This window comes from Cetorhinus maximus, chromosome 12 (assembly GCF_964194155.1).
Source record: "Cetorhinus maximus chromosome 12, sCetMax3.hap1.1, whole genome shotgun sequence".
Classification (NCBI taxonomy): Eukaryota; Metazoa; Chordata; class Chondrichthyes; order Lamniformes; family Cetorhinidae; genus Cetorhinus; species Cetorhinus maximus.
In genome coordinates this window covers 2,609,701-2,628,882 of record NC_135890.1, presented here as the reverse complement: position 1 = coordinate 2,628,882, position 19,182 = coordinate 2,609,701, and the positions used below count along the sequence as shown (strand labels likewise).

General features: G+C 41.6%; 1 protein-coding gene across 5 annotated transcripts in view; it reads left to right on the top strand.

The window, feature by feature from the left end:
* LOC144687166 (semaphorin-3D-like) overlaps positions 1-19,182 on the top strand; it is a 380,732-nt gene that overhangs the window by 119,913 nt on the left and 241,637 nt on the right. Inside the window, exon 2 of one of the 5 annotated variants that reach the window (XM_078552913.1) lies at positions 52-100. The exons of the other annotated variants lie outside the window; for them this stretch is intronic. Within the exon in view, the coding sequence (XP_078409039.1) occupies positions 73-100 (28 nt within the window). The 5' untranslated portion in view covers positions 52-72. The remainder of the gene's footprint in view (positions 1-51; positions 101-19,182) is intronic. 5 annotated transcript variants of the gene reach the window in all.

The following is a 19,182-nucleotide window of genomic DNA, read 5'->3' as shown; positions in this document are numbered from 1 at the left end:
TGTGTCTGCATGTGGCATTAGGGGTAGAGTAAAATGTTTTTTTCCCCCTAGGGTAGCTCACACTGCCTCCACATGTTATGCAGATGTAGAGGGGAGATTGGTGAGTAAGAACTAGTAGGACTCTATATTTGACAAGTAGTATTTTTTCTTCTCTGGGTCCCTAAAGCTTGATGAATCCAACGGTCTGGATTTCGTGACCCTTCTGCCGGTGTGTTTTCGGTGGGGGGGCGGGAGGCACATAAAGTATGTCGGGTGGCTCGCCCCACTGCCTTCTGGCCCACCCACAACCCAATCCCGATACCACAGTGGGGTGGGTAAGGCACCCGCTAGACTGCCCACCCTTAGGCATATTGAGGCCCTTAAGTAGCTAATTATTGCCCTCTTAAGGCCCTCAATCTGTCTTCACTGCCATAAAACACCGGCCAGCGGAAGACAGACGAGAGTGCACTGGCTATTTTTTCACCAGCTTTGATGAAAGGGGGTGAAGGAAGGTGGTTACCTCCTTTTGGGGATTGCCCTGTGTGCATTGGGGGCACCCCCCCTCCCCCTCAATGACCTTAGCACCCCCTTTGTATTTTCCTGCCTGACCATTACAACCCACCCCCTCCCAAGGCTCCCCGATCCATCCCCACCCAAAACCTCGGACATACATAAATCCAGAGGCCATGTTTTCTTCAGCCTGGGGACTCCCACAACTCAGTTTTGGTGCTGCTGGGACTGCTAGAGCTGCCACCCAATGTGATTGGCTGGCTGTGTAGAGCAAAGGGTTAACATCAGAAGCATACATGATGGTGATACAACAAAACATGGTGGCAGTGAGTCAAAAACCTAGCAAAGATTTAGAGAATCTGCAGGACTGTCCAGAGAAGTGATCATCAAAGAAAGGATAACAGAGAAAACATTCAAAGACTCACCAAGGTGTCGGAACATTGTGGGAGCAGCAGATACAAGCGGAGACACAGACCTGGAGATGGGAAAGCAATGAGCACAGGCCTGAAGCAGCAAGCAGTAGCACAGAAACAGGAACAATTCCAGGGCTCAGCAGAAACACGCAATCCACACTATCACTACCACTATAAATACTGTGGCTACAAGAGCAGGTCAGAGGCTCGGAATCCTGCAATGAGTAACTCACCTCCTGACTCCCCAAAGCCTGTCCACCATCTACAAAGCACAAGTCAGGAGTGTGATGGGATACTCCCCACTTGCCTGGATCTGTGCTGTTTTCACAACACTCAAGAAGCTTGACACCATTCACGACAAAGCAGCCCGCTTGATTGGCACCCCATCCACAAACATTCACTCCCTCCACCACCGATGCACAGTAACAGCAGTGTGTACCATCTACAAGATGCACTGCAGGAACTCATCAAAACTCCTTAGACAACACCTTCCAAACCCACGACCACTACCATCTAGAAGGACAAGGGCAGCAGATACATGGGAACACTACCACCTGGAAGTTCCCCTCCAAGTCACTCAGCATCCTGACTTTGAAATATATCGCGTTCCTTCACAGTCACTCCGTCAAAATCCTGGAACTCCCTCCCTAGCACTAAGGATGTACCTACACCACATGGCCTGCAGCGATTCAAGAAAGCAGCTCATCAGCTCAATGCGTTTCTCAGAAATACTTGCCAAAGATCTGTCATATCTGCATTCCTGGTAATTAGTGAGCTACTGTAAGATAGTCACTGTAAAAATTCTCAGAAATTGCAGATTTCACAACCAAATGTCACCCCGCCCCCCCCAAAAAAACCGCCAATTTTTATCAAAAGATTTTGGGAATCTATATCCAGGCTGTACAGCAAGCAACAGACAGAATGCATAGGATATCTGCTCCTTTGACACTGTCACCATTGTAGTGGTGTGGGGCAGGTGGGAGGAGGTGGGGGAAAAACAAGGGAGAGGGAACCGTTTGGGATGCTCCAATTGTAGGGTCATTCCCTACATCCAATCAGTTCTTCCCAATAATAACACTTCGTTACTTATGGAAGTGTAATCATGAATCCAGTGTTCCCTACCAATGTATGAGGCATCTAGGCATAGACTTGATGGGCCAAATGGGTATACTATCGTACAGTCCTATGAAATGATGTTCACTAATTTTCATAAGAAACAGCAAGTTGGTAATGTCACTTCAGACTGACAATTTAATAATTAATTACCATGTTCTAGACCCAAAACATGTTAATTTGTTCCTTGTGCTATACTACATTTATACAGATTTAAAATGCATGCTAAGATTTATTTAAATAATTATTAGAAGATCAGCATTTATTGCCCATCCCTAGTTGCCCTTGAGAAGGTGATGGTGAGCTGCCTTCTTGAATCATTGCAGCCTATGTGGTGTAGGTACACCTACAGTGCTGTTAGGAAGGGAGTTCGAGGATTTTGACCCAGCGACAGTGAAGGAACGGTGATATATTTCCAAGTCAGGATGGTGTGTGGATTGGAGGAGAACTTACATGTGGTGGTGTTCGCATGTGTCTGCTGACCTTGTCCTTCTAGGTGGTAGAGGCTGCTGATTTGGAAGGTTCTGTCGAAAGAGGCTCGGCCAGTTGCTGCAGTGTATCTTGTAGATTGCTGCCAATGGTCGGAGGTGTAAATATTTAAGGTGCTGGATGGGGTGTCAATCAAGCTCTGAAGAAGAGTCATACGGACTCGAAATGTTAACTCTTTCTCTCTCCACAGATGCTGCCAGACCTGCTGAGTTTTTCCAGCATTTTCTGTTTTTCAGATCTCCAGCATCTGCAGTATTTTGCTTTTATATTTATGTCAATCAAGCGGGCTGCTTTGTCCTGGATGGTGCTGAACTTATTGAGTGTTGTCAGAGTTGCACTCAGCCAGGCAAGTGGGAAGTATTTCTTTCATCCCACTCTGAACTTGTGCTTTGGAAAAGCTTTGGGGAGTCAGGAGGTGAGTCACATGCAGCTGACTTCCCAACATCTAATCTGCAATTGTAGCTACAGTATTTGTATGGCTGGTCTAGTTCAGTTTCTGGTCAACGAAAGGAACATAGGAAATAGGAGCAGGAATAGGCCATTTGGCCCATCAAGCCTGTCCTGCCATTCAAGCAGACCATGGATGATCATCTACCTCTACACCATTATCTCCATATTCCTCGATGTCATTAGTACCCAGGAATCTATTAATTTCTGTCTTGAACATACTCAATCATTGAGCTTCCACAGCTCTCTGGGGCAGAGAATTCCAAAGAGTCACCACCCTCTGAGTGAAGAAATTCCTTAAACGGCTTGCGCCTTATTGTGAGACTGTGTCTGCTGGTTCTCGACTCACCAGCCAGGGCAAACATTTTATCTACATCCACCCTGTCACACCCTGTAAGAATTTTGTAAGTTTCAATGAGATCACCTCTCATTCTTCAAAACTCTACAGAATACAGTTCCAGTTTCCTCAATCTCTCCTCATAAGACAATCCCGCCATCTCAGGGTTTAGTCTTGTGAAGCTTCTATGACAAGTATAAACCAAAACTGTACACAATAGTCCAGGTGAGGTCTCACCAAGGCATCTTTATTCCTGTACTCAAATCCCCTTGTGATGAAGGCCAACATGCCATTTGCCTTCCTAATTGCTGCTGCGCCTGTGTGCTAGCTTTTAGTGACTCTTGAACAAGGACACCCAGGTCCCCTTGGACATCAACACTTCCCAACCTCTCACCATTTAAGAAATACTCTGCCTTCCTGTTTTTTTCTACCAAAGTAGATAACTTCACATTTTTCCCACATTATGTTCCATCTGCCATGTTCTAGCCCATTCACTTATTCTGTCCAAACCCCTTTGAAGCCTCCTCGCATCCTCCTCAAAACTCACATTCCCGCCTAACTTTGCGTCATCAGCAAATTTGGAAACATTACATTTGGTTCTGTTACGGACAGAAGGGAGATTAATTTAAACTGCCTTGATTTATCCTCTCACTACCTGTCCATAAACAGAAAGGTGTTTTTGATTTCGGATTTCCCCTCTTTACAAGTGTTTTTCCCCACCCTCCAGTTTGGAATGACCCAATCTTCTATTGATAACCCTGCAGCAAACTCAAGATAAGGTAAAATAAGAGGTTTGGTTTATTTTACACACACACACACACAATGTGGGAAGGGGTTTTGCAATGTCTACCCCTTGCGCATTCATACAATAAAAGAGGGATGAGGGAAAGAAAGGGTTACAGGGTAAGACCTCAATAAAAATAAGGGAGCAATAAAAAAAGAAGAGTCATACGGACTCGAAATGTTAACTCCGTTTCTCTCTGCCGGACCAGTTGAGATTTTCCAGCATTTTCTGTTTTTGTTTCATATTTCCAGCATCTGCAGTATTTTGCTTTTATAAAAATAAGTGTTATGGTTTCACATGAGTCCAGAGTCCAGAATCAAAAGTCCACTAGCATTTTCCTTCCGAGATTAGCAGGCTGAAACTGTTGCAGGGTGATCCAACTGTCCAGAAGGGAGGATTTCCACAATGGGTGAAGGCACATAGAGATTAGTTAGTCTTGAAGGCACAGATACAGGATTCCAATGTTCCAGTAGTTCACAGCGTAGATGAGAGCCAGGCACTTCACCGGGACAGAGTTCTGCTGCTACAAGAAAAACAAAATGCTGGAAAAACTCAGCAGGTCTGACAGCATCTGTGGAGAGAAAGACAGAGTTAACATTTCAAGTCTATATGACTTCTTCAGAGCTGAGCTTTTCCAGCATTTTTTGTTTTTGTTTCAGATTTCCAGCATCCGCCTCTTTCTGCTGCTACCTGTTAGATGATAAAATGGTAGACTGCCTAGGTTCAGTTCCGCACGGCAATATTACAAATTCTAGCAGTTTGAGGGAGGTCCTGTGATATACCTCTCACTCCTTCCCCTGGGTCCTGGTCAAAGGATGTATTTTCCTAGGTCTGGAATCATGAGGTGTTTAATAGAGGAGTCAGGGGCCCTTTTGTCCTTTGCAGACATACCGTCTCCATTGGCCAGAGCTCTGCTCTCGAAATGCAAAGGGAGTTGGTGCATTTCTTTGCAATTTGATTGTCAACAGTCAGAGAGGGCATTAGCACCTCTTTAATGATAACGAGGTACCTGCTGGTTTCTGAAGGTTAGAAATTCCTCTGGTATGAGTCATGGTTAATCAGGGTAAAGCCTTGCCCTTTTTAAAAAAAATACAAATAATAATTTTATGAAACTGCCAGGTTGACGTAGGTATAAAGATATATATTTTCCTTCCTGTCTTCTGGCCGGGACAGTCACCGCATCCAAATCGTTAATATGGATTGTGAGCGGTTGTGGCCCAAACACTGATCCTTGTGCTATCTCACTAGTAACAGCCTGCCATCCTGAGAATGACTCATTTATTGCTAGTCTCTGTTTTCTGTCTGTTAACCAATTCTCAATCCATAGCAGTACATTACCCCCAATCCCATGTGTTCTAATTTTGATTATTAATTTCCTTACGATGTTGATGTTCGGGTATTAAGTGATGGTAATGCCATTGAATGTCAAGACAGATATTTAGATTCTCTTTTATTGGAGTGTTTACTTGTGTGGCATTAATATTACTGGCCATTACTCAGTACAAGGCTGAATGTTGTCCAGGTCTTGCAACACATGGGCTTAAACTGCTTCAGTATCTGAGGAGTTAGGAATGGCGTTGAACACTGTACAATCATCAGCAACCATCTGCATTATGATGGAGGAAAGGTCATTAATGGAGCAGCTGAAGATGGCTGGGCCTAGGACAATGTCTTGAGGAACTCCTGCAGCAATGCCCTGGGACTGAGATGGTTGGCCTCAGATAGCCACAACCATCTTCCTTTGTGGATTCCAACAATTGAAGACCCTGATTCCCATTGACTTAAATTTTGACAGGGCTCCTTGATGCCTCACTCAGTCAAATGCTGCCTTGATGTCAAGAGTAGGTACTTTCACCTCACCTCTGGAATTGAACTCTTGTCCATGTTTGGATGAAGGCTGTAATGAGGTCAGGAGCCAAGTAGTCCTAGCATAACTTAAACTTAGCATTGGTGAGCAGTTCATTGGGGAGTAATTGCTGTTGGAGAGCACTGTCAACAATGCCTTCCTTCACTTTGATGATTGAGAATAGACCGATGGGACGATTATTTGATTTTTCCTGCTAGTTATAGACAGGATATACCCGGGCAATTTTCCACATTGTCAGGTAGTTGCCAGTGTTGTAGCTTTGCTGGAACAGCTTGGCCATAAAAACTAACCTAACTTCCAGTAATTTCTTTCAAAAGGTATTGATACACATTTAAATTATATTTTAATTATTGTTGCCCTATTTATCTCTCATTGTCTTTTCCTTATCTCTCTCATTGTCATCACCTTATTCCTTCATCTCATTTCCTTTCTAGAGAGCCCATTCATTGATCAGATGCCACCCTTTAATTTACAGCTTCATCCATTATCATTTCCTTGACTTCAAACTGTCAGACACACATGTAGTTTATTGCAATCATCCTGTCGCTTCAGATTAACTCTGCATCAAGGAACGTGAAAAGACATTTGATTCTTTTTGAAGAGTCAATTGCAGTTATTAGTAAGGGATTATCACAGGTTGTTAATCGTTTTAAAAAGGCTTGTGAGGAAATTAGGTCTACCAATGGAAAGCATTTCAATGGCATCAGTTTAGTTCAGATTGATAGCACTCTCATCTCTGAGGTTAGGAGATAGATTCAAGCCACATTCCAAGGTCTGGCTTCATAGTTCATGCTGCACTTAGTGTAATACTGACAGAGTGCTGCATTGCCAGCAGCCCCATCCTTCAGGTGAGACATTAACCCCAGGTGCTGCCTGCTTAATCGTCGATTCTAATGATTGCATGGAACTTTAGAAAAAGGATTGTATTTCATGCAGTCGAAATGTATGATTAATGCTGTTTTAAGTCCCTCTATTTTTATGATAAACCAGTTGAACGTATTTGACAGTACACAGCAGGAATTGAGTGTCCTTTTACAGGAGCATTTATTTAAACAGAATTCATTTCACATCAACTCTATGACAGGAGTTTGATAGTTGATAGTTTTTCTTGATGTTCATTCTCTTTAAAAGTTTCCCTCCGTTTTACAAGTTCTAAACATACAACCAAAGTTCGAAGAACAGTGTGGGCTTCCCTTAGCTTTCTGGACAATGATACCATCAAGAACTATATAACTGGTTATTATGTTCATGGTTTGTTGCTGGGACCAAATGTATGTCTGTGGACCAACATTTACTGTACTCCAAAGAGTAATTCATCGTGTGAAGCACCTTGAGACATTTCAATTGTGCAATACAGTGCTCTATAAAAGTGGCCATTATAGTCACTGCACTAGCATTCCAGAGACCCAGGGTAATGCTCTGGGGTCCTGTGTTTGAATCCCACCAAGGCAGATGGTGTAATCTGAATTCAATAAAAATCTGGAATTAAAAGTCTGACGGTGACCATGAAACCATTGCCGATTGTCGTAAAAACCCACCTGGTTCACGAATGTCCTTCAGGGAAGGAAATCTGCCGTCTTTACCTGATCCTTACCTACATGTGACTCCAGACCCACATCAATGTGGTTGACTCTTAAATGCCCTCTGACCAAGGGCAATTAGGGATGGGCAATAAATGCTGGCCTAGTCAGCGATGCCCACACCCCATGAACGAATAAAAACAAATCATTCTTTCTATATAGGGAGGGCCGGGCCATGGAGGAATTTAAAACAAGGATTAAAAATTAAAAATTGAGGTGTTGCTTACCTGGGAGCCAGTGTTGATCAGCAAGCACAAGGCCAGTAGGTGAATGGGAATCGGTATAATTTAGGACACAAGCAGCAGACTTTCCATAACCTGAAGTTTGTGGAGGTTAGAGTGTGGGAGGCTGGCCAGGAGTGCATTAGAATAATCAAGTGTGAAGGTAACAAAGACATGATGAGCAGCTGAGCTGAAGCAGGAGTGAAGACAGGTATGTCAGGAAGGTGAAAATAGGAGGTCACAGTGATGGTGCAGATATGTGGTTGACACCAAGGTTGTGAACAGTCTTCCCCAGCCTCAAATAGTTAGCAGGAAGAGGGATGGTGTCGGTGACGATGGTGCGGAGTTTGTGTCAAGGCCTGAAGACAATGGCTTCAATATTCCCAATATCTAATTGATGGAAGTTTCTGCTCAACCAGTACTGGATGTTGGACAAGTACTTTGATAATTTAGCAACAGTGGTGGGGTTGAGAGAGGTGGTGCTGGGGAAGAGCTGGGTTTTGTCAGACTATATGTGGAAACTAATGCATTTTCAGATGATATTGCCAAAGAGCAGCATGTAGATGAGAAATAGGATAGATCCTTGGGGGACACCAGAAGTAACAGTGCAGGAGCAAGAAGAGAAACCATTGATGGCGATTCCATGGCTATGATTAAATAGATAAGAATGGAACCAGGTGAATGCAGTCCCACCCAGCTAGATGACAGTTTTTTAAAAAAAAACTTCACATCTGTCATTATTTTACTGTGACTCGTGTTGAGTCAACGCCTCCTGGACGTTTCCCATTTCCATGGTTGGCTTTGAATCTTTTCTTTTGCATTTCTCTCTGAAGTGACATGCAACTTTTTTCCAGATGAAAGGAGCTATATGACTGGAAGCTGCTATTGGAGATAATACCTATCTGGTGCTGGTGCCAGCACAGTCATGATAGGTTGAATCTGCTCCTTCTGAAGTTTCTATTCATCTTCCACCAATTACCAAGAATTGGTTCATAAAATCCCATACACTAAACAGTGCTGATCCCTTTCTGTACAAAGTGGGTTATTGCATTGTCCCATTACTTCAGGAAAATAATGCACATGCTTAAAATTCTTTGGACTGAAAGGATCAAATGCTTCAAAAAGTGATCAATAAGACAAAATTTGTCACTCTGGCCCAAAGTTGTCAACACTGCATGCACCGTGCACTGTTGCAGTTAATCAATAACCTGAGGGTCACTCTAAAAATGTAATAGTCCATCATACAAAGTGGGTATATGTGCTGTCAGGTAAGTTTCAAAATGTGCTTACAATGATTGAGCTAAAAGCAAAATACTGCGGATGCTGGAAATCTGAAACAAAAACAAAAACTGCTGGAAAAGCTCAGCAGGTCTGACAGCATCTGCGGAGAGGAAGATAGAGTTAACGCCTCAAGTCTGTATGACTCCTCCTCAGAATGACAATGATTGAGCATCATTTTTAAACTCCTGCGTCAATGCCTGGCAACAGTTTTTCTGTCAATGAAAACCTACTATATTCCATTTGTTAATGGGAATCGGCTATTAACACAAATTAATGCGCAGTCCTCTCTTGATTACAATTCCCTTTTCCTGTCATTCTTTCTTCTCCCATTATCTGTCTCCTCAGCTTCGCATTTCTCTGGCTTCCTTTATCCATTTCTGCCTATTTATCTTTCCCATTCTTTATCTCTCACTCTCTCTTTCCCCCTCATTTGCTCGTTAGTTGCAGCAGCTCGACCCCTCGCTCAAGTCAACACACCTTCAGCTGGATTTCGCTCTGGGGTCGGAAGCACAGAGTTGGGACATTTCCTGGCTCCGCAAACCTGGCCCAGGAGAAGATTGGATTTTCGCTCCAGGGTGGTCAGTTTCTCTGGGAGTCGGGCTGGGTGACTCTGGAATGGAGTATGCTGGGTGTAGAGATGGGCGGGGGGAAGGCCTGCCTCTCTGCTTCAGCACTGTGTCCAAGATTTAAAAAAACAATAAGACTAAAAAACAGTCCTCCAGTCCTCACCCCTCACCTCGCCCGATTACACTCTCCATGCCCCATCCATGCCAACCCATGCCACCTCATGCCCTCTACCCACTACCCATGGCCCCTCACATTCTCCATGCCAAACTATGCCTCTCTACCTACCTCAATGGCCCCCTCATACCCTATACCCCTCTATCCACTCCATGATCCTTTATTGCCTCTTTGCCACCTCAGTGCCAATGCATGCCAACCCCCACTCATCACCCTTTGCCCTTATACCTACCATGCCAACTCGCCCAGAATCCATCATAGGCAGACCTCAGGAGCCATGCTGAGATTAAGTAAAATTAAGTATTATGGCTGGGATTGTCCAGTGCCACGCACGACAGGAATCAACATTGGCAGGGTGGAAAATTTGACAGACCAACCAAAGGTCCGTTGAAGTCGGGAAGAAAAGGATCAGAAAATCCTGGTCTAAGTGTCTATTGCAAGCTTTATTTTTTCACTAAAAAAACACTCTCATTCACAAAAAACCCATTCACTAAACTTACATTCCTTCAACTACATCCTCATAAAAAAAAGAACACATTTCATTAAAGTGCTTAATCCCTTATAAAAACAAATATTTATTCAAGTGCATAATCCCTTATAAAAACAAACATTGGAATTCATAGTCCCACTTCAAAGTGTCTATAATTGCTTGGAACTATCAATGAAACAGTGAAATGGAAAGCACCCTACTATGATAATGGAAGGATGTGAAATCAGTCATGCAGCACCAACCCTGTACAGGTAGCTCACAGGTTCGTGTCAACAGACAAAATGAAATAACAAGCATTGATTTTTTTTTTAAACATCCCAGACATTTTTCTTCAAAGATTTTAGAGCAAGAATTTTAAATGCTACAATAGCTTGACATTACCTTTGACAGTTCATTTTGATATCTTTGACAGTTCCAATGAGTTGACAGTCAATGAGTTAATGCACTTTTTTGCACATATTCATGCTACTTTTAACAATCCCAAAGGGCACCTGACCTCTCCAAAGTGTACCTGACCTCCACCAAAGGTGGCCAGGGACCAACTCCAAATGGGTTTCCTACCTCTCCAAAAGGGTACCCCACTTCTCCCAAGGACTCCACAAAGTTCAGTCCTGCTCCTACCAGGTCTAACCTGCACACGTTGTGTTTCCTGGGTCACCAAAATTAGTGTGGAAGCAGCTGCTGATTTATATGGGCAGCTGCCTCTGTAAAATGCGCATGCACAAATCCCCACCTAAGCCTATTCTGGCCCTTGTGGAAATGGTAGGCATCGTGTCTTTGGGTGGGGATGGGGCTTCCAATTTTTGCCCTTCTTCCGCCTTTTTCACAACTACGGAGAGGTGCTCCTTCATTGCAAAAATCCAAGCCCTTATCCCGGCTCACTGCCACACAAGAACACTTACTGCTGCTGCCACTGAGGTATTTAAACAGCCACTGCCACAGTGTTTAGTTTATCTTTACTGCTTTAGAAACGGTTGACAATTGCCAAAATCAATAGGAAAATTATACTTATCATTGCCTAAGTTGAGGTACACTGTCAGCCAGTTGCTTATTTAATAATATATTTCAGATAGAAGAGGCCTGAGAGAGCTCACTAAAATGATTAAATGACTTTTCTCTCCATGATATATTTGTAAAGTTAAATCGTAAACTTATTCCTGACTCTACCTAAACATGGTCTGTGTAACATGTTTCTTTGGAGTTCTTCTAAAAATCTGTACAGTGAGAAGTTTGGGTTGCTTGTTTCTGTCATGCACTATCCACTGTAATGAAAATATAAAATTCTGAATAACCCCCATTACTATTTATAAAGGTGAAGATGAAGGGATCCATGACAGACTATGGGCTGAATTCCACCGGCCCCCAAGTGGGCGTGCTTCCCAATGGGGCAGCATGGAAAATAGGGTAAAAGCTCAACCCACCAATTTCCTGTTTTCTAAATGGTCTATTCCATCTACTACAAAACCGCATCAGCTGTGGCTCAGTTGGTAGCACTACTACCTCAGAATCAAAATAATATGGATTCAAATTCCACTCCAGGATTTGAGAACAAAAATCCAGGCTGATACTCTAGTGTCGTGCTGAGGGAGTACTGCACTATTGGAGGTGCCGTTTTTCAGATAAGATGCTCAACCAAGGCCCTGTTTACTCTCAGGTGGATATAGAAGATTCTATGCCACTAGCTCAGAGCCGAGGGAATTCTCCCTGGTGTCCTCGTCAATATTTATTCCTCAATCAACATCACAAAAACTGATTGGTCATTACCACGCTGTTGCCTGTGGGAGTGCGCTGTGTCAAAACTGGCTACCATGTTAGCTATAGTATAAGAGTGGCTACACTTCAAAGGACTTCATTGACTGTAAAGCATTTTAAGGCGTCCTAAGGTCATAAAAGGTGCCATATAAATGGAAGCCTTTATTTTCTTAATTGTATTTTATGCATCTTTGTATAAGACAAGTGTTAACGGTCAGCTCTGAAAAAGAGTCATACAGACTCGAAACATTAACTCTGTTTCTTTCTCCACAGATCCTGCCAAACTAGCTGAGTTTTTTCCAGCATTTTCTATTTTTATTTCAGATTTCCAGCATCCGTAGTATTTTGCTTTTATATTATATTGCTAACGGTATAACGTGTGTCCTAACCTTTTACAGGGCATTTCAAATAATGTTTTTCTCATGCTTTGCTTAAAAAATAAAACACCATTGGGGAATGAAATGTGGTATAAGCAGGTTTTCTACACCTTTTCCTCTAAATAAACTGAGGTCTCAATACATGGCCAACAAAAATAGATGTTAGTTCATGAATGAAGCCTTTCCATTGCCCATTACGCAGCTAAACTATTCAAAGCAGAGGAGGCGTCCAGATTTGATTGCTAGTTTAAGGTGAGTTAGTTGATCGTATTCTCATATTTGAATCTTTAAATTAAGCTACTGAAATCTATGCCCACCTTTACAGTATCTGACCGGCCAATTCTTACTCAAGTCTAGAGAGGTAAGATTCACGGCTTGGTGACCCTGGGCTATGTTTTGGAATGCTGCTGGAGTTTAAGCAACTAAAATCATGCAGTGTACCAGGGCTCCTTCCCACTGCTTATTCAACTAGAACAGCACTACCTGTTGGGGCATTGGTCTCAAGATTATCTGGAGCTGAATTGGATGAATCCCAAACCCAAGACCACTTGACTCCTTCATTCCCATCAGTGGAATGATTAGCTGGTCAACTATTACCAGTGCCCTGAAATCCTGTTTTGTTGGTGTTAGGTTATTGGATCTCAGAAGCTTAACATGTTCTGAACTTTCATTGTCAGGCATGTCATTTTGAGTTAAAAACAAAAAACTGCGGATGCTGGAAATCCAAAACAAAAACAGAATTACCTGGAAAAACTCAGCAGGTCTGGCAGCATCGGCGGAGAAGAAAAGAGTTGACGTTTCGCGTCCTCGTGACCCTTCAACAGAACTGAGTAATAATTACTCAGTTCTGTTGAAGGGTCATGAGGACTCGAAACATCAACTCTTTTCTTCTCCGCTGATGCTGCCAGACCCGCTGAGTTTTTCCAGGTAATTCTGTTTTTGTTATGTCATTTTGAGTAACTGTTGGACCCCAAACAGACCATGCTTAGCTCCACCTTACCATGGGAATAATAGTCAATTGTTAAAATTGGCCTCAGCATCCCAGGATAAGGAAAAAAATAATCACAAGACCAAGGCCCCAGTTTTTGTGGAATGACACACCAACATGAATCATTATTTTAAGGTGAAAGTAAAGAGGGAAGAACATTAGAAAACACAATTTAAAATAAAAATTACCTTAAAAAAAACAAACGCGAGATCTTATGAACTTATCATTATTCCTTCCACATGTACAGTTTAGGTTAATGTTTATGGGTCAAGGCTATTACTGTGAGGTTTTATATTACAGTCCTGGAGACAGACACCTACCTGACCTAAGCACAGAATTCCAAAAGATCCAACTACTTTCCATTTACTTGTCTTGAACAGGATTTCTGATCCAACCACAACACTGAATTTTTTTAAAAAGCCTGAAAGTTAAAAAATGCTCCCTGATGATTTTACTTTTAACGCACAGAAGTTAATTCCCATCAAGTCTCACCTAGGCACAACAGCACAGTTTCAAAAGTTTCCAGTTGATGTAAAATATTTTTTCAGGATTTTCTGAATTTTATTTCCATTAGTTTGTAAATATGTAAACAAGATGTTGTATGAATTTTATGTAATTTTGTCCTTGGTATCTTTAAGTTATCCAAGTTTAGTGCTAATCCAGGATAGAGCCTTGGTAAGGTCGCTCCCCATTTATTGCAGTTTAACACATTTATGGTTTTCAATATACATGTGGATATTTTTCTGTTGGGGCATATCAATAAATACCTTGTTGAGTCAATGAAATGATGCAACTTTTGTGATAGCTGGAAACTTTTTTTAAATTAGTTTCAGCTTAGGTATCTAATAGAACTTGGGAATAAAATTGCTTGAAGTAAATTTCGGCAAGTGCTGTTTGACCAGCGCAGTCACACCATGGGCTAGCCTTTGTATCATGGGTCACACCTTGCTGGGAACAGGTCATCTTGCGGTATTGTGGACTTTTTCCTGAACTTTTCAAGTCAAATTTGAGTTGCTCTGTAACTTGCTCGTGGTGCAAGCTGATAATGGTACAGTTGGGAGTATAAGGCATCTGTAAGTTCAGTGAACAATGGGACCAATGGTGTATGTGTCTAACCAAGGAGATTAAATGTCTGAGCAAGAAACAGGAGTGACAGAAAAGGAGGGTAAAGTGTCAAATCAGAAAGAGAAATGTGGGAGGGAAGTAAAGACTGCCTTAAGGAAAGAACCAAAAAACAGGAAGGAAAAGTAAGAAAAAATAAACTTTAAGAACCACTAGGAGCAATGATTACACTCAACAGTTCAGACTGTTCTCTTTTTGATCCAGAGATCAGTTGACATTGCATTACATCACATCACTAAATGTTACCTATAATGTGAATTATGAGCTTTAATTTTCTGCAATGAGCTTAATGGACAATTAATGTGCAAATCCAGCTAGTTCTTTGAAAAAGTTAAGAGTGAGAAACCAATTGTGTGAAGCAAGTAAAGAGATCGAGCAGGAAGTTCTTGAGCTTGTGAACTTGCTGATCGATTTAGGCATACGTTATGAAATCATTGTTAATTTTCCATGAATATTTTCCACCATATCTTGGTTTGTCTGCTAGAAATGACAAGCATTTCACATATAATAAATTACTTTTCATTGCACTGGCTGTTGATATGTATGGAAAAGCATCAACCATTGCTGCAGAGCAATATCCCACAAATATCATAAGATAGATGGCTGACCTGTTAAACTGTCCTTGGAGTTGGTTGAGATTATCTCTTCCGATTATCTCCACGGGATCATTCACATTTTCATTAAGTACTGGAACAGAAGTTAGGACCTTAGTGTAATTTCTCCTTTCGACACAGTCTCATATTGTGTTTTATAACGCCCCTGTGAAGTGCAGTGTGGGATGTTTTATCATGGTAAGGGTAGTGCATAAATACAAGTTGTTGTTCCATTGATTCCTTAATTCTTTGATGTTGCGTTTCCTCAAAAATTACTTCTTTTATTCCTGCTTGTTTCAAATACTTTTTTTTACACAACAAAGATTCTTTTATGACAGTTGCAAACCTGGTGAGTTCAAGAAGTGAATAGTCTTTCTTTGGCTATTTCCTGTTTTTTGCCAAAAAAAAATCTATTGAAACTGGAAGGCAAATAACTCCAAGAATATTCCAAACTTATTTCCGTCCTCTAAGCCATTCCAAATTAATCGTATGGTTTGAGTTAGGTTTTTTATTTGTTGCCAATTTGTATAGCAGCAAGAGTAACACAGCATATAACTGATTCTCCAAGGAGATATTGGTACATTGTCAAATTGACTTCGGGCTGTGCATGATTCAGGTTGATCAGAAACAGCATTGAAAAGCCTGCACAGCAATCTTCACACTTCATTGAAAAGAAACATGAGCATGCTGAAACCAAACCACACATTTGTGGGCAAGCACAATGCAGTTATTTGTGCTCTGAAAGCCTCAAATGTCTATAATGTTGTTCTTTAGAAACTTAATGTAAAAATACTCCTTTGATTAACTGAATCTTTTTCGATTAAGAAATTACGTCTGAACGGTTCTTTTAATTATTAACTGAGCGCATTATGAAAGGGCAGGTTCTTTATTGACAATTAGTTCATCTTGAACCTGTTACCAGCTTAAAGGTATACTTGAATTTGAGTAAACTGCCTCCCTGGTAACTATAGGCTAATCGCTAAAATATATGCATATGCAAGTTACAGGTTTACATGGATAAAATTCCTCTTTTAATGTATAAAGGGACAATGCTTGATTTTATCTGCATTAATAGCTCATTAACAAAGTTACATCCTCAGATATTGCACATTTCAAACCTGCATGCCCAGTTTTATTAGCAGGTCATTAGCTCCAGACAAAAATGCTCTCCCCTCTTTTAGTAAAAGTCGAATTCTAGACTCTCAATGTCTTTATTTTGTAGAATAAATATTGAATCTAAAACAGTTTCTGTTAGTGAAATTGGTACAATTTTAGCAAAAATAACTAAACAAGAAAAATCAGATGGCTTCAAAGCAAATGGGATTTTATGAGTATTGCAAACTTGCCTTTGGTCAGAACTGGTTTTTGATTGGTTTGCAATATCTCGATCAATATTCCATTTCTATAGTGCTTGCATTAAAATGCTGATATGGTGCAAAGGGCCGATAGTATTAGGGCAAAACACATAGGTCAACATTTTCCCCCCTGTTGAGGGGGATGTGCGGGAGCGGGCGCAAGCGGGCGAGTTCCCGATCGGCGCCACCAGTTGGGGATTCCCTGAGCCGGGAGTGCGCATGCGCGCGAAAGAGCGCAGAGATCTCCCTGAGGCAAATTGCTGCCTCGGGGAGATCGGCTCAAATGTGAAGAGCGGTTTAAACAATAGGAATAATTTTACTGACATGCCCCCTCATGTGAGACTGTTGTCATGTGACACATGAGTTGGGACAGATCCATAATTTTCATTATAAAACATTCTGAAATTTTTAAATCCCTGATGAAAGCTCATCCCGCCTGTGGAAGAGGTTTCATGTTTTTCCAGGAGCCCGCCAGGGCTCCTGGCCTGCCCGCCAGCCTTAAGGTTGGATGGACAAGTCCATTAATGGCTTAATTAGTTTTTCAAAGGTCTTAAGCAGCCGTTGACTCGGCTGCGTGCCCACCAAACTGAAAATCTAAATGACACAGGGTGACGTCAGGACATACGCCCAACGCCATCCCGTGTCATTTTACACGTCGGCGAGCAGGCCCCGGGGCTCACCGACTGGAAGATGCAGCCCATAGATTTGCAACAAAGCTAGATGGTAAGAGTATCAGTTCAAAGTGACACAAGACAGGATAATCAGCACTAACACCCATTGACATGTCCCGAAACCTGAAAACCAAGACACTTTATTCATGTAAGTTATGTTCCCACAATCCATTCATTTATTAAAATGCATTAACTTGTTACAGTTTTATGGCCATCATGTTAAAATGTTTCCTCATGGATTGTATGAATGCCTTCCACTGTGTAATAATATTGTTGGGATAATTAGACAATTTGTCAGCCTTGTGACAATAAATGACAGTAAGACGATTATTACAGTATATTAACATTTACTATCTGAATTGACTGATTATGTGGACAGCTGAATGTGCATTCATCTTTGTGTCTCGGAGAATAACCCATTCCAAATGATTTATATGTTTGCCACCTGGACATTTGTAAGACGGAATGCGGCAGACTTTAGGGCTTCCATGAGGAAGTTGTGCTAGTGTTGACCTAGGGTTAAGCATGCAATGACCTAGCCAGTGCACAAGCACTTTGATAAAGCTTCATCCACATAGAGCAGTGAAAAGACATTTTTAGTCACCTCCCCCATGGCAACAGAGGAAAAGAAACATAAACATTGTGTGTTTTCCCTCCATATAACGGTGGCAGATTTTAAATCCCACCCACTCACCCAGCAGGAACCAATGGACAGGCGTTCAGACAGTATCCCATCCTCCACAGCATAACTATGAACTGTATAGAAACCAGGCAGGATCCCGCTGTGCATTGCAGTAGCCAGAAGAGTTCAAAGTAAACTTGTAAATGTAATTTTATTGCGGAATTTGAACTACAAGGAACGGGCTTCCCACTGCACTATTATCTCCCTTTCCCAGCACTGATATTAGCTCCAGAGTGCTAACTTTATTCTGGGACTGTTCCTTTGACCTGCTTTATTCATCGAGGCCCATGGATTAAACTAGTCCAGGCCTCTTTTCATTTGTTTATTCACAGGACGTGGGCTTCGCTGGGCTAGGCCAGCATTTATTGTCCATCCCTAATTGCTCTTGAGAAGGTGGTGGTGAACTACCTTCTTGAACCGCTGCAGTCCATGTGATGTAGGTACACCCATAGTGCTGTCAGGGAGGGAGTTCAAGGATTTTTACCCAGTGACAATGAAGGAACGGCAATATATTTCCAAGTCAGGATGAATTGTTGTATTGAAGTCATTTTGGAATGGATTTTGAACTCTGTTCATTAATTTGTGGTTTAAATGTTCGGGGACCATTATTTTTTACTGATTGTGAAAGTAATTTTACAAAATGAAAAATAATGTAAAATTTTATTGTAAACTTATTGTATTGTATTATTGTATGTAAAATTTTATATTGAGGGTTTGGTGGGGATTTTAAGATGCAACAGATCCTTTCACTAGTCAGGTGAAACTTTAATACCACATATATAAATATTGAATTGATTAGATGTCAATTGTCCATTGGTCTCCTACAAAGCAATAGAGATCTTAAGAGTCCTCACTTAGCAGCATCCATCAAAAAGCGACAAGGATTTATGCCTGCATCTTGGAGTATGCAGGGTTCATAGGGTTGTGCTTTTTTACTCAAAATGGTGGAGTTCACCACAAAAGACCAGATCAAATCGATTGACAGGGAAGGCTCATATTGGAAGATTCCCACAAAATTGGCAGGCTTTGTTTTCCCTAGATGCTTTAATTATACACTATATTCATTGTAGGAATTTTAATAGGCACTAATAAATGCCCCAGACATTCTTTGGGATGTACCATTAAGTAAAGAATTCAGCCTTTGGCTTTGTTTGTGATTATGGCCAAACCAGGCTACCTGCTGTGTCCCCGAAGGCATTAACAAATAGATAATCAATAGTAGCTGATATACATAGTTTACTACTTTCTGGCTTCTCAGAGTGTTGCCCTTTTGCTATTGTAAGATAAAATGGTATGAAGTCTTCAGCTGTGGGAACTAACTAAGCATTTCTAACAATTGGAAACACTCTTGTTGACCAGGGGTCAGTAAAGGTTCAGTTGAGGCTGTGAA